We start from the raw sequence: 24190 nt of genomic DNA, 5'->3' as shown, positions 1-24190 counted from the left end.
TAGCTGCTCGCATTAAATTCAAGGCATTAATGTTTGCCTACAAAACCACCACTGGCTCTGAACCCCTTTACCTAAATTCATTACTTCAGACTTATGTGCCCTCTAGAAGTGTGCATTCTGCAAGTGAACGTCGCTTTATTGTGCCATCCCAAAGAAGCACAAAATCACTTTTACGGACTTTTAAATTAAATGTTCCCTCCTGGTGGAATGACCTGTATATGTATATATATATTATGTATATATATATATATATATATATATATATATATACACCTTGCTACGTGTACTGCGTTAGGCTAACCGAGACTTGTCATTTGCACTTATATATTGTTGCTCTTTTGTTAGTTTTGACTGCTTTTATTGTCCTCATTTGTAAGTCGCTTTGGATAAAAGCATCTGCTAAATTACTAAATGTAAATGTAAATGTAAATGTAAATCTGTATTTGCTTGCCTTTATCAAAGTTTGTATTCACTCTGAGGCTCCAGAATCTCTCAATGTTTTATTATGTCAAGCGCCCCCTGGAGGAATACTAACTTTATGCATTTTAATGATTTCAGCACAAAATTGTACATTATTGTAAACATTATTTCTAAATTTGTACATTATTATTAAGGTAACTTTTCCTGTACCACTAAAACAATAGTTTTGTTTTTTTAGTTATTAAACTATTTTTGTATATGTGCAAGATTTTCTAAAGCAAACCCTGTATGTATTAATGTACTGAGTGTAATTGATAAGTCTCTGTCATCACGTTTCCATCTTAACACCAGTGGTTCTCATGCCAAATTAAATATTATAAAATAACTAAACGTCTGAAATTTTCAGTGTGGAAAAAACCCTGTTTAAAGGGACAGTTCACCCAAAAATGAAAATTAGCCCGTAAATTACTCACCCTCAAGGCATCCTAGGTGTATATGACTTTCTTCTTTCAGACGAATCCAGTCGGAGTTATATTAAAAATTGTCTTTGATCTTTCAAGCTCTATCATTGCAGTCAGCGGGTGTTGCAGTTCATCAGTCCAAAAGAAGTTAAATAAAAAGCGCCCATCCATAATAAAAAGTGTCTCACGCAGCTCTGGGGGGTGAACAAAGTCCTCCTGTACCGAATCGATGCGTTTTTGTAAGAAAAATAACCATATTTAAAACGTAATAATCACTTTAATCTAGCTTGCGCTCACTGTTGTAAACGGAAGCAGTTCCGGGTGGATGACGTATGAGTTCAGCATTTATTTATGGAAATATTTTTTAAAATGTAATAATCAATTTAATCTAGCTTGCGCTCACTGTTGTAAACGGAAGCAGTTCCGGGTGGATGACGTATGAGTTCAGCATTTATTTATGGAAATATTTTTTATATTCATAGAAAAAGCTAGAAGTTTAATCCAAAAAGTCTTGTGGACCAGTTTGCAAATATAAGTGTATTATTGAGGTTGCTGTTACATAAGTTTTTAAATGTAAGTAAAAAAATCTAAAAATAAAAATAAAATAAATAAACACACAAATAAATAAATAAATAACATCTTTAATGAATTAGAATAACTATTGCAAACAAATTTTTAAATAAAACATGATTTGACAAGCAATTCTGAACTGGATTGTAATATTGATACTAACAAGACTTAACATTGAAAATGTTAGACATCTTTGACATCTTTAATTAAAGCAGATGCAAGTCAGAAAACAAAAGTTGTGGATGTGATATTTACTTTTACATAAAAGGACTTGTGATGTGCTATATTATATCCTTATGAACTTAAACAAAATATATCACAATGTTCATAACACAAGATTTTCTCATTTACCTCGTAAAGCCAAACTGCAATGAGACAAACTCTTCCTGTTTTATCAAATCTAGTATTAAAGTTTGCAAGTCTTTTGAAAGAGTTTGTTAAAATGGACAATTCTGTTATAAAGTCATTAAAAAAAAATAAATCTTCAAATTGTGTTAACTTTTGTAGTTTTACTGATGCTGTGATTTAATGGGTCAAAAATAGTGGCTCTAAAACATACTTAAAACACAAAAATGCACTTGATTAGAAAACATATCAAACCAAATTATATCTCTGGACAAATGGTTAATAAAGTTTTCTCAGAATAAACTTTTTTGAGAATTTTTCTTTTGCCCTTTATTTCAACAACAAACTATTCTCAAGATCTCGTAAACCAGAAACAGCATGTAATGAGCACGAGTCCAATCAGTCCTGCAAACATGAAGGACAAAACTAAAAAGAAAAACAGAAACAGTACATAGATTACAGTAATAAATACTTTAAAGTGTACAGAAGCATTGCTGATTTATTTTAATTATTAATTGTTGTATATCATATAATATTTACTTACCAGTTTTTACAATCCATCCGATTATGGGAGGTGGTTTTTCTGAAATAAAGCAATAAGAGTGGTTTATCAAAATTAAAGAAAACCTAAAACCATTAAGTCATGTATAATATTCAAATGCTTGTAACAGTGCGACTTATGCCGGGATCAGACACCATTTTAGCCCGATTTTGGCACAATCTGTTTGATGTACGTAGGGCGTCGGGATGCAAGAATGAATGATTTTGTCTTATTGTGTTATTGTATTGTGTGTCATAGTGGATGACAACCGACGCTGAGTCTGAGACGACAGATTTGTCTCTAGGCAATTAAAAAAAGTCACAGGTTTGTCTCTAGGCAATTAAAAAAAGTCTCAAAAGGGTTGGGGAAGTTGCTTAATCTAATCGCTAAATTGGCAAGAAAGACTGTTAACATTCGCAAAACCTGCCTTCTCGATGACAGCAAACACATTGTTAAATATGTCAATCAGTGATGAATTGAGCATTGAATGACCGATGAGCCGAGTGAAAGGGACTTCGGTTTAACTGAGGCATTTGTAATAATAACATATAACAATAACCATAGATGGCTCCTGCTTAGATAATGATAGGTGTTTTTCTACTGCATAAACAATTCAGTTCCTGGAACTTGTTCAGAGATCACATTGTTTTTCCAGTAAATTGAAACTGAACTAAAATTAAACAAAAAGAACATAACAAAAACAATGGTAGTACTATGTGGGTGTTACAATACAGACAACATGTCTGGTTATGTAAGCGGCAAATAAAAATGTGGATTTAAATGGTATGCTATGGTTGACCAAAAGAATGCCTGATTTATGAATCACTGATCACCATCATTGAACCAGTATTTATGGATTTTAACAATTTCAATAATGCAGCTGCAATGGGTTTGTAAAAGCTGTTTCTGTGCATGTTTTGGTAGGAGTTTGGTGCATTTACACAGTTTTGACCAGTAGGTGAGCAGCTTGTGTTTTAATAAGCACTTTGAAATAGTTAATCATTTTGTGAAGCAGCTGGTTCATTTGATTCAAAGCTTCGAAAAGATTAACTTCTACCATCACTAGTTTGTGATACAGCGTCAAGTACAACAATATATCAGAATAACATATTTTTACTCCAAACTCGCATCAATAAAGTGTTTGAAACAACTTCCTTCTGTGAACTACAGTAGAGTGTCTTTTCATCACTGAATGAATTATTTTATAGTATTCTACACAGTAATAAAGGCTATGGGGATTAGCATTGCGTGATAAATATTCATTATCCTTAAGAAAAATACCCAAGATGGCTTGAAGAGCACGGATAAACCGTAAACTGTTGCAACCGTGTGTTAATTCTCGTCAGAGTCAGTCAAAACGTTTCTATCTTTTTTGTATTCAGCTTAAGCAATAGCTTGATATCTTCACATACAAGTGATTTCCTTTAATGACATAACTGTCACTATGACAGCTAATGTGTTTAGTTCGTCCCGTGTCCTCTGTGGAAAAGCTGTATAGCCCAGGAACTAAATCAGAAAGGGTGCAGTTCAACCGTGATCAAATTTTGGTAGTAGTTCCACATTTCATTGAAAAGATGCAATATGACTTCTATAAGAACAATTTATAGTATTTTATATGAACACATTTCAAAACTGAAACTTCCCTTCTTTGTTCCTGTTCAACAGCATTTTAAATCTTGATTTTTAACTTAATTCACTACATTTTACAGTATAAAATTGGTACATTTGGATAATTTGCTCTGGAATAGCAAATAAAAACAGCCTTCCCAATAAAACTGGTACACTGTAAAAAATGATTGTGATTTTAACAGTAAAAGACTGTAAAAATGCTACAGTAAAAACCTGTTAACTGGTTAACAGCAAGTTTCCATATTATATACGGTGAATAAATGTAATTACATTTAATGTAATTTTACAGTAAAATACTGTTAAAAATACGGTTTTTGGAAGTGAAAAAGAAAAAGTAATTGTATAATTTACAGTGAAAATTACCATAAAACCGTAAATTGACACTCCCAGAATTCCCTGCATGACACTTCATATTTGATGTTTTTTTGTTGAAATAACATTTCTTCTTAGTTTTTTCTTATCAGTTTTGTACATTAGGGTTTAATCTTACATCTAATGTTGTTAAATTAATGTTTATTGCATTATTTCAGTATCATGTGTGTCACCATGATGGAGTTTAGTGTTAGTGTGAATGACACTGTGCACCTTCTATATATAAGTATTGTCTTCCTCAGCTCGTAGATAAGCTGTTTGTGATGAGCATTGGTTCATCACGTAACTTTCTCATCACCACCAGTTCCCTTTCAGCCAGTCACGTTCGACGTTACGTCGGTCGTGACAGACGAAGTGTTTTGGAAAAACAGCTGGCGTTGGTGTGACGGCGTATCAGCGGGGGTTGCCATCCAGGCTGCTGAAACCTCGGCGAGCTGCAGCTGTCATTCTGCGGTCCCGCCGCGACCTCCCCTGGGCGCTTCAGCGCTCTCTCTTAAAGAGTGTTTTTTCCTTTCTAAAAGAGCAAATTCTAAAAGAGCTCCACGAGCGACGGGCATCTTTTCTCTCGGGCGAGATCCCAATTCGTCAGTCACGACTGACGTAACGTCTCCGTTCCCTCCTTCAGGGAACGAGGGCTACACAAGTAACCTAGACGTTTTTGGTGGTTATCAGTGCATTACAATGGTTCAAAACAGATATTAACATTTCAATATGTTAGTTTATTAACATTACATCAGTTAATGAAATGTGGTATTTTATTGTGAATTTAAGTTAAGTCTGTAAAACCTAAAATGTTGCTACCATATTTTTTACGGTGAAGTTCTGGCAACCACAGCTGCCGGTATTTTACCGTAAATTTTACAGATTTCTTTTTTTACAGTGTACAATTTCTTGGTACAAAGGTGTGTTTTACATTGTTGTATTGTAACACTATACAACAAAAAAAAAAAAAAAAAAATTAAAATAAAATATTTACTCACCACCACCACCGTTGACATTGACCTGGAAACTTTTGTATATGGTTGCACTTTTTTTGATCATCTTCAGATGATAAACTCCGGAGTGTGTGGATTTGGTGTCTCTGATAATGAGAGATCCAGTATATCGGTCCAGCTCCAGACTGTCACCAAATCTCCCGTCATCAGTGTTATATGTTTCGAAGATTTTGTTCTTCATATGGATTTCGGCTAAGAGCTTGCGCTCATCTCCAAACATCCAGAGTATTTGATCATTTCTCTGTATTTCAGTCTCACCAGTACGCAGAGCAAGATTTTTTATACATATTTTTTATACATATATGGCACCATATACATCTGGGGAACAAATACAAACAGTTCTAATATCATTATATACCTATGTCTTATGTGTCAGGTATTGGCTCACAATAAAATCTTCAGAAGGCATTTTATTAAACAAAATCAAAACGCTCAGGAGTACTCAAAACACAGCAGGAGAAACACAAACCAAATATAGACATAAGAACAAACAAAGAAAAACTGAAACCTGTTTTTCAGTCTGTGGTATAAGCTTTTGTTCTCACAATCTGGGTTAATGTTTGCAAACCGAAACTTAACCTTGACTTTAAAGGTGGATTGAAATATGATCAAAATGCTAAAGCTCTAGAAATATGATATGTTCCAAAACAATCATAATTATAATTCTGACATACCACCTCCTTACTTTTTAAATGGTGTTATCATCTTACACATACACAGAAAGCAAAGCTGCTCATTAACATTTTAAAATAAACTGAACAAACCTGCATAAAAGTTACCGTTTCAAACTATATCATCAAATAAATGACCTTTACTATCTCAATAGTAAACCATCTGCCCAGACTGGCTTGAGAACGGTGTAATATTTACAAAACACACACACACAGTGTTTCTGCAGGTCCTTAAAGTTTTTAGAGTTTTTAAGTTTAAAATTCAACAATACAAAATGAAGGCCTTAAAATGCTTTCAAATGTCTTAAATATGGTTGTACAGTCGTCAGGGTTAGGGTTAGGTTTTTATGCATATGCAAGGATCAGCGTAGAATGTGCGGGACACAAATTTTGTCACCAGAATAGTATGTGCATACTGTACACCCACCATCTGATTTTTGTCACACATGCGCATTGGTTTTGTTTGCTTTATTGTCCTCATTTGTAAGTCGCTTTGGATAAAAGCGTCTCCTAAATGACTACATGTAAATGTATAAAGTGAAAGTGAGGCGTCTCATACTCTGAGTTTGTACTCTGCATTTAACCCGTCCAAGTGCACACACACACACACACAGCAGTGAGTAGTGAACACAAGCCATTTTTGCTACAGCGCCCAGAGAGCAATCGGGGTGCAGTTGTGGGTATTGAAGATGGAAGAGAGCAGTTTACATTCACTCTCCCCACCTACGATCCCTTCCAGTACAGAGACTCGAACCCACAACCTTCAGGTTACAAGTCCGACTCACTAACCATTAGGCCACAACTGCCCCATATTTGGCATGCTTGATAATGTCTCTCCGTCCCTTACACTCACACGTTATATTATAGTGTCTTCTTTTCATCAGAAGTTTTGCTTGAACCATTCACTGGAGCTTGTGTGCAGTTTGTTACAATATTGAGATCTGATTGGCCAGTCGCCCTTATTCAAATAAATGCAGCCTTGATGAGCATAAGAGACTTCTTTAAAAAACATTACAAGTCTTACTGATCCCAAACTTCTGAACGGCAGTGTATATATATGAAGAATCAGTGGCGTACAAAGTCAGCCCCGGGCCCATATGCAAAAAAATTTGTATGAGCCCCCCCAAACATTATTGGCTCCAACTTGGTTAACTTATTGTTGATTTTTCTGAAGTGATTAACGTTATGTGTATTCACAAGCTGTTTTATTTACGCTATAAATGCTTGGAAATAATATTTAACGTTTTCAAGTCCATGCATCATTTGTAGCACGCAAGCCACCCAATAATCGCAATAAGCTTTGTGCTTTTGTTACTTATATTAAAACACAAAGTGTCAGCCTTCTGTCAACTTTATAATCAAATACTACAAACAATAAATGTGTTTTTACGCTCTTAGATTTGTAGTGATATAACTATATTTGTCTCAGTTCAAGCAGCATGTGAATCAATGATATTTTCCTCTTTAATATTTGCTGCACGAAATAAACATGAATAAATATTTGAATGCATGTTGAAAAAATCAGAACAATTTAATACAAATGAATGTTTCATGAAATCGATCAGAGTTTCAAAAAACGTCAATAAGCCTACGTTTTATTGCTGTTTTTCATGTTAAATGTGAAGAATGACAGGTTGGATGCTACAGACTTTTTATTTAATTTTATTTTTTTAATTTTTTTTTTGGCGGAGTATAGGTGGAATTTTCACACTAACTTCATGCAAAATAATATGATTTTATTATCGTAATTTTGACTTTATTCTTAAAATATGATGACGTTAATCTTATTTAGTTAGTTATTTTTCAACATGGCACTAAAATGCTGCTGTAGGCTATTTATACTGCATGCAAACATCTTGGCAGAAGCCCAAAAAACAACAAATATTAAATAAATAAATGAATAAATGAATGAATGAATTAATAAATAAATAAATAAAATACTATTAAATATGAAATAAATAATATTTTCTGAGTCAGTGTCACAAGATGAAGTTGACGATCCTGACTGGCCATCTCCTCAGGACTGGCGCCTTTAGAGAGAAATACATCTTTACTGGTTAGCCTACATAATGAAAGAGTTTTTGTTTTCGATTTGAGTTATTTCGTTTCAAAGTATTTAAAGCATTCTATTAGATATTTATCATGTCTGTGAGGAGGCAAGTATTCGCTGAGTTTCGGTTCATAATTGTGAAGCGCTCCTGCTCAAGACCAAGACGACAGAAAGCGTATCTTGTTTGTTTGCCTTATTTTACAAAAGCACAGGTTTTTGATGATATTGTGAGTGCACACAAATAAAGGTAGACCCTTTACAATTCCAAATGATGTATTACTCTTACGTTTATGAGCAAAAATGACGGCGTAGCCTATTTAATTTGTTTCCACTGATGTCCTGAAGCGCGCTTCTGCTTCTACTCTCCGCACAAACGATTGGATATGCACCTAATAGCGCACATTTATCTAGGTTAAATGTTTAAACTAACATTATGATGTGCTTTAAGTATTTTATATCTATAGATTTTATTTTCGGCAAGTCGTAATTACAACATCGTCTGACATTGTCTCATATGATGCTCATAAGTTTCTTCATATTGCGTTAGTATCTGATAACACCAAATCATTAAAAGAATAAAAATTGCACTACGAAAGATCTCCATGATTAGCCTGTTTTTGCACTTCCTGTTTTTCCCTGCTTGAGAACTTCTGTCCAATGAATGGATGACCTTAGTGTGGTTTTGTTTACTATTTCTGGTCCACTTGCAAAAAAGGGCAGTGTGAAAGCGAACCGCACCAAACAAAACAAAAAAAATCAACATTGCATTTGGTCCGGACCAAAGCAAGTGAACTAGTGGACTTTCCTGGTGTGAATACACCCTAGGTCTGCTTTCTTCAGCTTCCACTCTCCGCACAAACGACTGTATATGCATCTAACAGCACACATTTATCTAGGTTACATTTTTATCAATATCACAATATCGTGAATTGCATGAAGGCTACGCCTCTCTAAGTAAGGTTGTCCAAAGATTTCCGGGTTCTTTTTTCAGTTATATTTTTAATGTGCGCTGGACGCTGTCGTGGATCTGTAGATTAACATCACGGAAATTCACCCATTTCTCCCGAAATACATGAAAGCAAGTGGCCAGTGAACTGGCAGGAAAACAGAGTAAACCTTATAGTTAACTACACAATGATAGGAATAAAACACGTCGTCAAATTTGAATGGGTAATTCCTCGTGGATATATTTTTCATAAACTTGGTGACACTGATGACAGCTTAACATTATTTACCTTAGCCTTCCTTTGGGGTCTTTGCTGTTATATTTTTGTAATAAAACAATTCTGTTTCATAAACTTGGTACTAATAACAGCTTAACATTATTTACCTTAGCCTACCTTTGGGGTCTTTGCTATTATATTCCAATATCATTATGCCTGGATTAGATAGATTAAGGTTGTTTTTTTATGTACAGATGGCTTGCTGCTGTGTATAATAATTTGTTGTCAAAATAGCATTCTGTTCCATAAATGCATTGTTTGCTGGTTTATTTAGCTACTTTTCAGTACACCACAATAAGTATGCCACTGACTGTAAGACTTTGAATTTTAAAGTGCAAATTAACACCTGACCACTCTTGTGGGTTTGCCTCTGTTACAATTAAAGGGGTCATATGATGCTGCTGTACAACAATAAATTGATAATGGGTGTGTTAGATTTATAGTGTGCGAATAATCAAGCATTGACAATAATCAGTCGCATTAGCGACACAGAGGGGCCCCCAAATAAAATTCTGCTTGGGCAAGCCCTGGACTTCCCCCACCTACAGCCTCTGCTGGTACCGAGATTCAAACCCGCAACGTTTGGGTTACAAGTCAGACTCTCTAACTATTAGGCCAAACCGATACTTATTAAAAAAATTAATAAAAATAAATCCCCCCAAAAAATGATGGATTGGCCATTAGAATAGAAATACAATAGAGAGTGCAAATGTAAAGAGGGTCAAGTTTTTTAATTAAAAAAAAATTAGAAATTTAGATAAAATTAGAAGTAGCATTAGAATAGAGAGTGCTAGAGTTAGAGGGTCAAATGAAGACGAAAGAGATGTGTTTTCAGATGTTTCTTGAAATTATCAAGGACTCAGCTGCTTGGATTGAGCTGGGAAGGTCATTCCACCAGGAGGGAACAGTTAATGTAGAAGACCATGAAAGTTTTATCATAAATAGAATGTAAAATGTTTCAATACAAGCATTTCAGTCAAATGTAATTTATGCAATATTTCCACCCTTTAACCCACAGGGGGAAAATCAACTAACGGCAACAGTTTAAAAACTTTCAATAAAACTTTAATTGGCTGCCTATGCAGAAGAAATTCCCTTTTTCAAAATAGGTAGGAAAACGTCAGCACCCATAATGCACCCTCTGTCTATGTTTTCCTTTTTTAAATATCCTTACATTTTTATTTTTGTACAGCTTTTTGTTTTTTTCTCCAGCAAACCATATATACCACAAAAACATGTTTTTTATTAATGTACTGAATAATGTACGTGAACCTTCTTACTCTGAAACGGAAGAAGTCTTGAACTATGTACTATAACATGTAAAACAGGAACATGAAAGGAATATTCTAAAAGCAACTCATGTAAACACCATAATCATAATATTGTCTTATTTAGAATAAGGTAAATAATTAGATTACTGATGTCCATTTAAATGTATTCAGTGATTCAAAGACCCATTAATAAATACGGTCACTTGCTTCGTTCCTTAATTCATTTTGAACAAATTGGTTGGATGAATGATTCAGTGACTCACTCATTAAGACAGTGTCTTGCCACCACATACTGCTGGTTTTAGTTTCACATTTAGGCTAAAGTATCGTTCGTTTTTTTGTTTCAATATTCTCATTTCCACTCAACACACATTTATGCCACATCTGAGCTGCATTAAACAGTCTGTGTAAATTGCACACCCCTAGTCTGACAGCTCACAGCACTAAATAACACACCAGTAGATACAAATATCTAATACAATATTTCACTCTTTTATTAGTTTTCACACAGGGCCAGAATTCATTGGAAAATGTGAGATCAGCAGAAGCTTGTTGATTTTTCTTGATGAGAAAGGAGATGGACGTGTGAACGGAAACTAACTGAGGTTTGGGGAGGATTCAACCAGATAAATAGCACAGTTCAGTCGTGAGAGTTTTCAGACATTTTAAGCATCGCTATCGTGGGCTTTTCAGTGAACCAATAAAGAAAATGTCTGTGAAATCAGTTTGGTTCTGTTTGTGTTTGTGGCGTCTGGTTGGTGAGTTTGAAATGTGTTTTTATGGCTTCAGCTGCTTCTGTTCTGGTAACATGTAATAAATTACTGGTTAAATTAGTCAGAGAGGATAAACATTCACTGTTATTCTCATATAGAAATATACCCTGATATTAATCTGAGGTCAAGTTTGAATTCAAAATATTTAGTGTATTCAGTTCGTGATAGATTCAATTAAATATGTAGCTCAAACAACCAACAGCATTAGTGTTTGTTGTATTAAAATGCTTTCTAGTTAGTTATTTTTCCATATAAAACTCTAATTCTCTTTTCATTTATCATGACTTGTCTTTGTACAGCTGTAGAATATTATTCACGTCATACGTAATTGATTAAAAGTATTTTAGTGAAGCTTCATCAAACCAACATCAAGTGAGTTTAAAGCTTAATCTGTAAAAAACAACAACTCTGTTCTTCAGGAGTGTTTGGTGATAAAGTGTTAGTGAAGGAGGGAGATTCAGTCACTCTAAACTCTGATCTTACTGAAATACATGATGATGATCTGATTCAGTGGGGGTTTGGAAATGAAAACACTTTAATAGCTGAAATCTATAAACGGGACGACAGCATGACTGTTTATGATGATGTTCTTGATGGGAGATATGTATATGTGTGTATTTTAAACAGCACAAATATACAACTAATAATCCAAATTTCCATTTAATAATCAATAATCAATTTTGCTTCTGTTGGTACATGATGATATTCATTTCAAATTTAAACTACAAACTATTTACTTTAGTAAACCATCAAATAACCATTTTTAACCCTGTTTCTCTTTGTTCTCTTTCTGTTTGGTTTTAACAGTTCTGAAGACAGCGTTAGTGAAGGAAGGAGATTCAGTCACTCTAAACTCCGGTCGTACTGAAATAATGGATGATGATGTGATTCAGTGGAAGTTTGCAAGTGAAGACACTTTAATAGCTGAAATTAATAAACAGACCGGCAGCATCACTGTATATGATGATGTTCTTGGCGGGAGATTCAGAGACAGACTTAAGCTGGACAATCAAACCGGATCTCTGACCATCACTAACACCAGAACCACAGACTCTGGAGTTTATCAGCTATATAACAATGATATACTTGGGATTATGTTCTTTCTCAGCATGCATAGTGAGTTATATATCTGTTTCACCTGTTTTAAGTTTTTAGTTGATGCAATAATTAATCCACACAGCATGTTGCTTCTTTTGTGTCTGTTCTGTTGCATGATATTCAGAACTGGGTAGTAACTGATTACATGTCATCTGGATTACGTAATCAAATTAAGTACTTGTAATTAGATTAAATTACATTTTAAAATTCTCAGATTTTTTAATTGATGCCATGATTACATATCATTAAAACAATAGCAATAAAGTATTCATACTTTAGATTCTCCCTAATTCCTCTTTCATCTTTGAAATGTTCCTTTCTAAAATATCCTACTGCTTATATACACTCAAAGTCTTCCAGTTTTGTGGGCATTACTTAGTCAGGTGGCTACACAGCATTTGACCACTGGGTTTACAAAAATCATTTCAGGTTTAAGAAGTGATTCAACATTGCATCAACTACTGATGAACACACAAGTTTTTATTTGAATTATCACTCAGTAGGTTATTTAATCATGTATTACCATGTAGTTGGAATCTTTTGTCTTTCAAACACATAAAAATTCACATTGTTTCTTATTTACATGTAATGCAGGCATTCCCAAACTTTTTTTTTGTTGTCATGAACCTCGCACCTAATATATTTACTTGAAGTCCCCCTTAGTTAATTTTCACATGACATGAGGTAAACAAATAGTAAGTGTTTTATTTTGATTTAAATTATAATTTTGTTTTTATTTTGTTTTTACATTTTTACGATTTAATTAATTATTAGCTTTTCGTTAAACTCACAAACCCCCTGCAGTTCCTTTACGAACCCCAGTTTGGGAAACCTTGACGTAATGTAATGTTCAATGCACGTCATGTTGTTAATAACAACAAATGGAATATATTTTCTTAATCTTTGTATTTTTATATCAATATGGTATAAGATTATCCTATTTAAATAAATGTGATGCACAAGTTACTTAACAGTATTAATCTGTGACAAACCCTGTTTGTTCTGTGTGTGTTTTGGTGATCCAGATGAAATATCAGTGATGGAGGGAGATTCAGTCACTCTGAACTCTGATCTTACTGAAATGAGTGTTGTGATTCGCTGGGGGTTTGAAAATCAAAAGGCTTTAATAGCTGAAATCTATAAATGGACCGACAGCATTACTGTACATGATGATGCTCTTGACAGGAGATTCAGAGACAGACTGAAGCTGGACAATCAAACTGGATCTCTGACCATCACAAACATCACAACTGAACTTGCTGGATATTATAAACTACAGACTGAAAAACTGACTGAGAGTTTCAGTCTCACTGTCTATGGTGAGTGTATTATTGGTTTCATTTATTTTATCTGTTGCAGTAAATCTAAAGAAGTATCAAATTACTTAGAATTACAAAATAGCCTTTTTTCAGGTTTATATTAAACTTTGTATTAAATAGTTTTTAAATGTACTTTTGATCAGTCTTGGCTCCTCTCAATGCTTCCTTGTCTGCTTGAATTTCTTCATTCATCCTAATTTCTCTTTATTCTCTCATGTTTTCAGCTCGTCTGCCTGTTCCTGTCATCAGCAATAACTCTTCACAATGTTCTTCAGTGTGTCTTGTAAGGATCCACCCGCCAAACCCAAAAAGCGGAATCCAGCGGCCTGGTTTAAGGTTTAATGCGTAGTCGGTCTTTTACTTGCGCTTCTGAATTTGTCAGGATTTAGTTTAAATTTTAGTCTAGCTCCGTGTTCAATCTGACTCCAATTTCACGTGATCAGTTTTTAATTAGAAATATTGCTTTGAAATATTGCCTAACTTTAATGATCACAAATATTAATTTAGATATTTGATTATTCCGGACTCACTATACTTTCAATTATCCGTTCACTGGGGACCTAATGTCTCTTTTAAGTCTCACGCTGGCCTTACGTGGATCTTACGGTCACAAACTCACCAGTCTGATGATAGTCAGAGGGTGTAGGTAGACTAATACCTATTTTGCCTGCCGCCTACTGCTTGCTTATGACAAAAAGTGTAATTCACTTAGTCCTTTCCCGTACAACTTGCTAACATCGGCGATAGACAGAAATCAGAAGGTCTCCGATGACGTGCCGACTGCTCCTATCATTCACAAGCCTTCAGTTTGATCTATCCTGGCCATAGATTTGCGGTAACAAAAGCCTCCTCACAGTTTACTAGTCATAATGATTTTAGGAGAGTTCAGAATAAATCAAATATAACAATTTATTATTAGTCAGGTAAAATTGTATCATGCCAATTACATAATGTAACAATTAGAAGCCAATTTAGAAAGGATAATGCAATTGTGAAACATATTGTATCCGCGTGGCAGCATGGTTTACTGTAGCTATATGGAAAATAGCCAAGTGTTCCATGTAGGAGACAAACAAATTTTACATAGTCACACATGTAACAGTTATCCTAATTTAACACAAGACACGGTCTAAACATTCCCACAGGCCTAAAGGGGGACACACCCCCTCCTCAGCAGAACATAATTCTACAAAGGTTTTGAATCTTTCACACAATATAAATGACTACTTTGAAATTGAACCCAATTTACCAATCGCACAAAGACCTTTAAAATGACACTAAACATGAAGGGGAAAAACAACAGGTTCACAAGATACATGATATGTGGGATATGCATATTCTTAATGAACTTTGGGTGAAACCTTTTGGGGGAAAAGAGGGAGAGGCAGAGCGGGCAGGGGGAGAAGGGGGTTGTAAATGGGCGAGGAGAGAGGTGTTGTTTGTTCTTTTTGAAGATTTCTTCTCCAGATAAGTTTTATTGTGTTATTGCATGGCGTCTGTTTTGTGTGAGTTCCTGAGTATTGGCTTCATGAAGAGTTAATTTCATAAGGAAATAAATTAACTCCTTTCAGTCTGATCTCAGCATCAGTCTCTCTCTACCTCTGGAGGTGGAATATCAGGATAAAAACAGCTACAGCTGTGTGCTCAACAATCCCATCAGCAACCAGACTCAACATCTGGACATCACTCAACTCTGTCACACATGTTCAGGTCTGGCAGCGCTGATATTAGTTGATGTCGGCGCTGATATGAACGTTTATTGACTGAGCTGATCTCAGTTTGGTGTTTTTATTCCTCAGACTCTGTCCACTGTTGTGGTTCTACTGAAGCTGTGATCCGATTGGCCCTCTCTGCTCTGGTGGGCGTGGCTACTGTCATTCTTCTGGTTAATGACATCAGATCCAGAAGAGCTGATCAAGATCAAGCACAGATTCATACACCAGGTACATGATTGATGTAATTTCTTACAAACTGATTTTTCATACAGTATATAAACGTTTTAAAAATTTATTAATTCAAGGCTCTCTATATATATTTTTTCAGGACGTAATGAAATCTAAAGCAGAACTCTCACTCTTTTTGCATTAGTCAAGTCAAGTCAATTGTTTCAAAGCAGTTTTACAGTGATAACTGTCAGCTCAATAATATATGATGAGTATTTAGTGTCCCCAACTACACAAGGTCAGAGTCGACAGTGGCAAGGAACCCAAACTCCATTAGGTGACAGAAATGGAGAAAAACCCTTGGGAGAAACCAGATTCAGTTTGTGGGCCAGTTCTCCTCTGGTCAATGAATGAACACTGTATGATTAGTTTGAATCGTTTTTGTTTTGTTTATCTTTCTCTCAGTTGAGACACACAGATCTCTCTTTACTACTGATGTTCATTTGTCATCTGTATTTGATTGTCTTTCTCAATAAAGTTTTCTCACTCTGAGCTTCAAGTGTCTCTGCATGTTTTATTACATTTATTATGTCGAGCGCCTCCTGGAGGAAAAAAAAACTATATGTACATTTGAACAGTTTCAGCAGTGCAATCCACATAAAACTTTACATTATTGAAACATTACTTAAAATATTAGCTGTAAATGTTTACATTATAATTAAGCTGATTAGATTTCTGTTTGTTTCCACAATAATAAACAAACAATTGCTCTAGCTTCACCTTTTAATCTGAGAAAGTAGTGATTTGGTAGATGTTATAATAATAATATACTTTGTTACAATATATTAGAATAATATAGCTGTAATATACTTCGACAACACAGTGAAATACATAAACACAACATATATGCACTGCATTTCCTCAGACAGTCAACGATAAAGTTTTTAAATCTCTGTAGTGTGATTTGTGGCTGTGTTTCATGCGGTTCAACAGCATCATCAGTAGCTCAGTCTGAATCAGCATGTTATCAGAAGTGATCTGCTCAGTTTCCTCTGACTCCACTAGTTCTGTCTGATTGCTTTTGCTGTTCAGCTGGGGGTCATTTGCATTTGCACTGAAGAATTTCTTCACAAACGAGGTACTTTTTGGACACAATAGTGTCTGGAGCTTGAGCTCAACTGAGTTGTCAGTTTTCTGGTCTTTTCTTGTCTTACCAGAACTTACTCTGTGGTGGACTGCATGTGATCTCTGATCATGTGTCTCTTGGTTTGGCGCGAGTATAATAATATCATCAGAGATTTTCTCCACTCCCTCAATACCTGCGAGTGCTCATGCGACTTCATGTTGGTTTGGTCATGTTGAACTGGTCTGGAATTATTGCTTTATTTGCCCGCCTCATATGCAAGCGTTTGCTCAAAACGGCATCTCACAGCTGATTATCTTTATTTTACAGTCTTTAGCAGCTTGACTGAAGTGAGTGAGAAACCGTTGCAGTGTCATGTTGTTTTTGTCTCACTAATGCGGTGTTCACTTGTTAGCAAGTAAGCATTTAGAGCAGTGGTTCTCTACCAGGGGCCGGGGCCCACTAGAAGGGGTTTTCCTGTTGGAGAAGAAACTCAGCAAGGCTCAGCAGAAGTATTGTGTTCAGTGGATCTGTATATGGTCTGTTTCCAGTCTAGCCCCTCTGCCTGAGTGTTTTAATATGGTCACATCACCTCTGCCCATTTTGGTGTTGTCTTCACATGTAGACTTTATTTGCCTCACAGAACTGTTGAAATTGAGCAGGCATGAACTGAGGGCCACAGTCTGATCTGATGATAAGGGTCAAAGACAAATGAAAAACTTCCTCACATACTCTAATAGCAGCTGTAAGGACTAATGCAGTGTTGTAACAAAGTAAGCATTTAGAGTGTCACATCAGCGTCATAATCCGTAGCTGCTGAATATTAATCATTTGAAGATATCAGAGAACACTTTTATACACACAGTTCTAGCAGGTAATCTGTTCCTGCTCCATAAAGCCATTAGAGAAACTCTGAAACAATCGAGATATTTGATAAGAAATGAAGACAAGAAATGAAGACAGGAGAGAGCAGAGCCAAACACTCTCAGGATCTCATGACAAGCTGAAACTCTTACTTTAAGACACATTTCACATGCTATGGGTCAGTTTGTTTCTGTTGAAAAATTACACAATGGATCTACAGGAAGTGGACGCCCTACTGGAGCTCAAAGTGACGATGTTCAGAGTGTGAAATAATCAGCCAAAAAAGAAGAAGTGCCAGGCAATCACATGCATTAACACTGAAAGATGTGCAGTTATTTTAGCTGAAGGGGGAGTTTCACTTAATTTTACTACAGATCAGCTTCATATCAGCTCATATGTCATTTTATCACTGAATCAGTTTTGAAGAGTTTGTCTTTTCATATGATTTGTGGACTGAAACAGGTGAAGATGTTTTGGTCTGTTTGGTTCTGTTTTGTTTCTGGCGTCTGGATGGTGAGTTTAAAATGTGTTTTTATGTCTTCAGTTACTTCTGTTCTGGTACCATGTAATAGTCAGAGAGGATCAACATTCACTGTTACAGGCCAGTACTGATGGGGGGCATTCAAATTTTAAAGGTGGGCAATACATATACAATACATAATACATATCCTTACAAGTACAATTTTAGCTGGATTATTTGTGTCCCCTTCAAAAACTGCTCTTGAGAAATTTTATGTTTATTGTCCCCCCCAACTGTTAGACCAAATTTACGCCCCTGGACACATTTAACATTGAATAAAGCACATCAGTACCTGAGATTATCAGTCATAGTTTTATGCTGTTGTTCCAGCCGGTAAATTTTTACATTTTTAAAAACTGCATTATGTGCAATTTACATGGTTTCATACAATTTTTTTTTTAAAGTTGAGTGTTGCTTGTTATATTTAAAAATAAATCGTAATTAAATTTAAGTTTGGGCTCTGTTGTTAATTGTAACCTTATAGTAATGTAAAAGGGCTCCCTATGGTCTAGAGCATAAGCTGAGGTAGATTTTTATCCCTAAGAAAATTTTAATTATAACTGAATTTATATAACGAAAGATGTTGTAGTTAGTTCAATTGTAGTTAGTAACATAATCCATTACATTACATACTTTAGGTAATATAATCAGACTACTTTATGATTACTTTTGACCTTACTCGTTTATCACATTGATTTAAACAAGATAATCTTGCATAATATTTATATAAAAATGTAAAGAAAAAAAGAAAATATATTCCATTCATTGTTATTAACAACATGAAGTTCATTAAACGTTACATTACGTCATGCTTTCTCAAACTGGGGTTCGTGAAGGAGCTGCAGGAGATTCATGAATTGATTGAAAAGCTGGTTAAATAAGCAACTGATTCAAATGAAAATAAATGTGTTCAGCAGTTGATACAATGTTGAAATGTTGAGGAAACACTTCTTAAAACTTATATGATTTTTGTAAATCCAGTGGTCAAATGCTGTGTGGCCTCTCAATTTTCTGTGTAATTATAGGCACCTGATTAGTGACTGATCTCTGTGTGAATGTCCACAAAACTGGAAGACTTTCTGAGTGTATATGAGGGGTTGGCTGGATTAGAAAGGAACATTTAAAGGGCACCTATTATGCCCCTTTTTACAAGTTGTAATATTGGTCTTGGGTGTCCCCAGAATGTGTCTGTGAAGTTTCAGCTCAAAATACCCCACAGATCATGAAGCAGGCCTATACGGAGCAGGCCCAGCTGTAGTACTGGAGACGCGGAGACCATTAGTGTCAGGAGTCACTGAAAGGAAAGACCCAAATGCAGTTAGAAATGCTACAAAGTTTTATTCAGTGATGAGGGTATTCGATAATGGACTGAAAACTTCCAGATCCAAAAATCCAGGAGCCCAGTGAAACAAGTCAGAGTCCAAGTAGATCAAACACCAGGCGAGCGATAGTCCAAGACAGGTGAAGGTCATTAAAGATGATAGCCCAGGCCAACTTAGCAGGATCAACGAATATAAATAGTAATCCAGAACAAAAGTCCAAAAATCCAGATGAACAGACCACTGGTCAAGGAGCATAGGCAGTCCAGACATCAAATGGAATAACTGGGTAAAAGAAGAAAAAAGAAAACAACAGGACCAATAACTGATGAACCAAAACAAGAATCGCGTGTAAAGCATAAGCGACAAAACACACTGACAAAGACAAAGAAAAAACATGAGATTTAAATAAGGAAAGAATAGATAAGAAAATAAACAGCTGTGAACGCGTGCCCAACCGCGCTGATTGCAAAACTCAATGAGCTGTGTGCGTCTGGTACGCGTGAATGAAAACAAAAAGCCGCGAACAAGTTCACCACCACTCCGATCGTAAACCGTGATCAGCTGATCGCAGCCAGCACGTGCAAACACAAACAAAATCAAAAGATCATGCAGGAGAAAGAGACAGATCAAACCCGAACCCTGACAATTAGACCTAGCATCGTCTGAAAGGAGGCCGCAAGCTGCCGGATAGCCAGAGCACGTTCTGGCGCGACTGTCACCCTCATTTGGGTCGAGTCGAAAACTGCTCCCCGGAACGATATCCGCTGGCTGGGAGACAGAGCACTCTTGGCAAAATTGACCCTGAGCCCCAGGCATTCCAAGTGGCTGAGGAGAAAGGATCTGTGAGATAGTAGCTCGTCCTCCAACTGGGCTAAAACGAGCCAGTCGTCGAGGTAATTCAGAATGCGGATTCCCATCTGTCTCAGCGGAGAAAGAGCTGCATCCATGCACTTCGTAAAAGTGCGAGGCGCTAGGGACAGTCCGAATGGAAGGACTGTGTATTGATATGCCACTCCCTCGAAGGCGAATCTCAAGAATCGTCTGTGATGGGGGGCTATCTGGATGTGAAAGTACGCGTCCTTCAGATCCAGAGAAAAGAACCAGTCTCCTGGGCACACTTGCAAGAGGATCTGTTTCAAAGTAATCATCCTGAATGGCCATTTCATAAGGGCGCAGTTCAGGCATCTTAGATCGAGGATGGGTCGAAGACTGCCACCCTTTTTGGGAACGAGGAAGTAATGGCTGTAAAAGCCTGACTCGCTCTGACCTGGGAGAACCATTTCTATGACTCCTTTCACCAGTAAATTCATCACCTCGGAGTGCAGGATGTGAGCATCCTTGCTCTGAACCAAGGTGGGAACCACGCCATGGAAGCGCGGGGATCTTCGAGCGAACTGAAGAGTGTAACCTCGTTTTATTTTCCCCAAAACCCAGTCTGACACACCGGGGATGGCCTGCCAGGCCTCGGCCTGTGTGGCAAGGGGTTGGATTAATTCGGGTGGAGGATCATCTTGTGGGGACCCGACACTCGTGGTAAGCGGAATAGGAAATATGCTCTCTTTTTGAAAATGTTTGTGTTTTATTTTTCCTGCTATAACAGCGGCTGGTTGTGTGGGTGGTTTTTGAATGGGCCTAGTGTTCACAAACACACTGCCGTCGGCACCCGGAACTGAACGGGGTGCTTGGAGGCACAACAGAGGCTACTTGGGGGAAGGTCCGGCTGTAGTGAGACTTGGCCCCCTCCTCTTCCTTTCCCGCAGATCAGGAGGTTGCCTGAGGAGCTGGGTCCACCACTAACTTGGGCCGGGGTCCCCGACTCTTCGGAAATGGGTAGCGTCTGGCAGAGCGAGAGCACTAGCGAGCCTCAGGCTTGGGAGCCGCCTGGGCGGCTGGAGGTGCAGGCATCGCGGGCTGCTGAGTCGGCGCTGATTTGGGCTGACTAGAAGCAGCCGTGGAGCTGGAGCGCTTGGGAAGGAAGTGCCGCATTGCCTGGGACGACATCTGTGCAGCAGTAAAGCGCTCGGCGAATCCCTCAACTGCATGTCTGAAGAGGCCAGAGGGGGAGACCGGGAAAAAGCTTGAAAGCTTGAAAGCTGCGAGGTCTGGGCCAGACTCATCCATGCCTTGGAGGAGTTTGGCCTGATAGACCTTTAGGACTGCCATAGAATGGAGTGCTGAAGCTGCTTGTCCAGCAGACGCGTAGGCCCTTCCAGCGAGGGCTGAAGTCATCCTGCATGGCTTGGATGGGTAGGTGACCTTCACTTTCCAGCCGATAGCCGTGGGCGAGCAGAGAAGCGCGGCCACAGACTCATCCAGGGGAGGCATTTTATCGTACCCTTTCTCTTCAGTGCCGTCGACCGTCATGAGGAAGAGGAGGCACGTAGGCGAGCTGAGTAGGGGGCGCGCCACGACTTGGCGATTTCATCATGAACTTCCGGGAAGAATGGTGACGCTCGTTGACGAGGGGCCTGGCGGCGCCCCGGCAGGAACCATTCATCCAGGTGACTGCGAGTGTGCTTTTCTGGTGGAGACCACTCCAGTGCCAGCTCCTCCACAGCTTTGACAGGACGCGGATCAGTTCGCCGTCCATGCCTGGCTTGGGCTTGCTGTGGTCCGTAGTCGGCAGGGGGCCGGGGGCATTGATTGACCCCGACAGCTCCTCTGCGTCCGAAGCCAGTAACGACATGCTGTCGTCAAGTGCACTTGTGTCGCACTCACTCCCACCAAACGAGACCAGATCGCCCGCAGCCGCGGAGGGATGCTGGTCTGGCTGGGACAAGAGGACGGGGGATACCTCTCTATGTGGAGAGAGTGGGGCACGCAGGAGCGGGGCTGGCATGAGCTTGCTCGTCTCCGGGCGCCGAGGTCCTCTGCCCTGCTGTTTTTTCCTTGCAGTCTCCTGGGAGGAAGAAAACGGGAGGGCGTGAGGGGAGAAGAAAGCTTTCTGAGAAGAAAGCTGCCCACGAGCGCAGAGAGAAGAGACTCATATCCTCGCAGTAAGGACATTCCATCTCCTTGAGTGCATCCTCAGCGTGGGATCTCCACAACTCGCTGAGGGCAGAAACTACGTTAATGCAGGACTGTCAGTCAGCGGCCGTGGGCGGGGCCTAAACATTGTGATGTCATAATGCTAAGAGAATCAAAATGGCATGCCTAATGAGACTGGTTTGCTTTATTGGGGATTAAAAAATAAGAAGTGGGTGAATTTTTATCATTCTAGGGTGGCTGTGTTCACACACTGCCAACACACATTTACGTCTAAATACCAAGTAAAAGTGGATTTTGCATAATAGGTGCCCTTTAAAAGATAATAAAAAGGAATTAGGGAGAATAAATAAATGATTAATCATTTATTGCTATTGCGTAGATAATATGTAATCAAGTAATCAATAAAAAAATAGCTGTAGTCTGATTCCGAATATTTTAAAATGTAATTTAATCTAATTACAAGTACTGAATTTTTGGAATCTGATTACATAATCCAGATTACGTGTAATCAATTACTACCCAGCTCTGGTTATGGAAAGTATAGGGCTTTTAGACACAGTGTACACCATTGTAAAGACTAGGTTTATACCTCTCAGCCACATTTTCATCCAAGAAAAAAATTCCAAATGTTGGCTACCCTGACTAAGGTCTAACCATTTGTCTTATAAAACCCAAAACACATTTCAAAACAGCCACAATCAGAGATAAGACGTGCATTTTCGACTCTTCAGGTCCAAGCAACACTCTCCCCCACCCTTGAATTTATGTGAATAAAGTCAAGTCCCACCCTATAATTTTTCACATTCTAAAAGCGGTTTCACTCTGAAATATGTCACAATACATAAATCAAGTTAGCCATAACTTCTGTTACATGACTTATATTTTCATATTTTCACCTTTAAACTGCAGTGAAAAAAACATGGTTTGAAATCGGTTATCAGGTTGTTACTGATTGATTAAATCAGTTATTAGTGATTGATTAAAGGGGTGGTTGATTGCGATTTCACTTTTTTAACGTTAGTGTGTAATGTTGCTGTTTGAGCATAAACAATATCTGCAAAGTTACGAAGCTGAAAGTTCAATGCAAACGGAGATATCGTCTTTTAAAATTCTGGCAGTTTAATGCCTACAAAAATGGCTGGTAGGGACTACAACAAGTTACTTCCCGGGTTCGTGACATCACAAACCCAGTTAAACCCCGCCCTCGGGAAGAGGCAGCAAAAGGGGCGAGGCCATGCTGCGCTGCTTTAGAGAAGAGGAAGAGAAAACTAGAGGTGCACGTAAAAATCTATTCATATATGAATCGCGATTCTGTCTTCTAACGATTCTAATGGATTCACAAGTTTCAAAATCAATGTTCTAAAGCAGCGGTTCTTAATACTGTTCCGTGCGTCCCCCTGCTCTGCACACACTCTGCATCTCTCTCTCTTGCTCTCTCGCTCTCTCTCTCTCTCTCTCTCATTCAGCTCAGCTCCAACAATGAACTGTTCCAATTATACACTTATTTTCACATAGCTATGAGAAGCATTAAAAATGTATGCACGTGCAGTTGCCATACTGTATTAAAGCTTTAATCTGGATAAAACCGTATATTAAAAGCTAACATAAGCAGTAGCATTTACAAATAACAGAATATCTACAAGTATGAGACAACAACAAGCAAAAAACATAGGCCTACCATTAAAAACTGTGCTTGCACAGGTTCTGCAATAATATCCTCTGCTTCTCAATCGGGCTCAAACTGATAAGCGA

At 37.6% G+C, this 24190-nt stretch overlaps 1 protein-coding gene across 1 annotated transcript in view; it reads left to right on the top strand.

Moving 5' to 3' along the window:
• Positions 1 to 24190, top strand: part of LOC107704499 (uncharacterized) — a 42395-nt gene that overhangs the window by 2896 nt on the left and 15309 nt on the right. The window contains exons 4-5 of the mRNA XM_016507435.1: positions 12129 to 12417; positions 13719 to 13744. Of these exons, the coding sequence (XP_016362921.1) occupies positions 12129 to 12417; positions 13719 to 13744 (315 nt within the window). The remainder of the gene's footprint in view (positions 1 to 12128; positions 12418 to 13718; positions 13745 to 24190) is intronic.

The sequence above is a fragment of the Sinocyclocheilus anshuiensis genome, unplaced genomic scaffold (genome assembly GCF_001515605.1).
Source record: "Sinocyclocheilus anshuiensis isolate Anshui unplaced genomic scaffold, SAMN03320099.WGS_v1.1 scaffold2468, whole genome shotgun sequence".
Classification (NCBI taxonomy): Eukaryota; Metazoa; Chordata; class Actinopteri; order Cypriniformes; family Cyprinidae; genus Sinocyclocheilus; species Sinocyclocheilus anshuiensis.
This window is presented reverse-complemented; position numbering and strand designations above follow the sequence as displayed.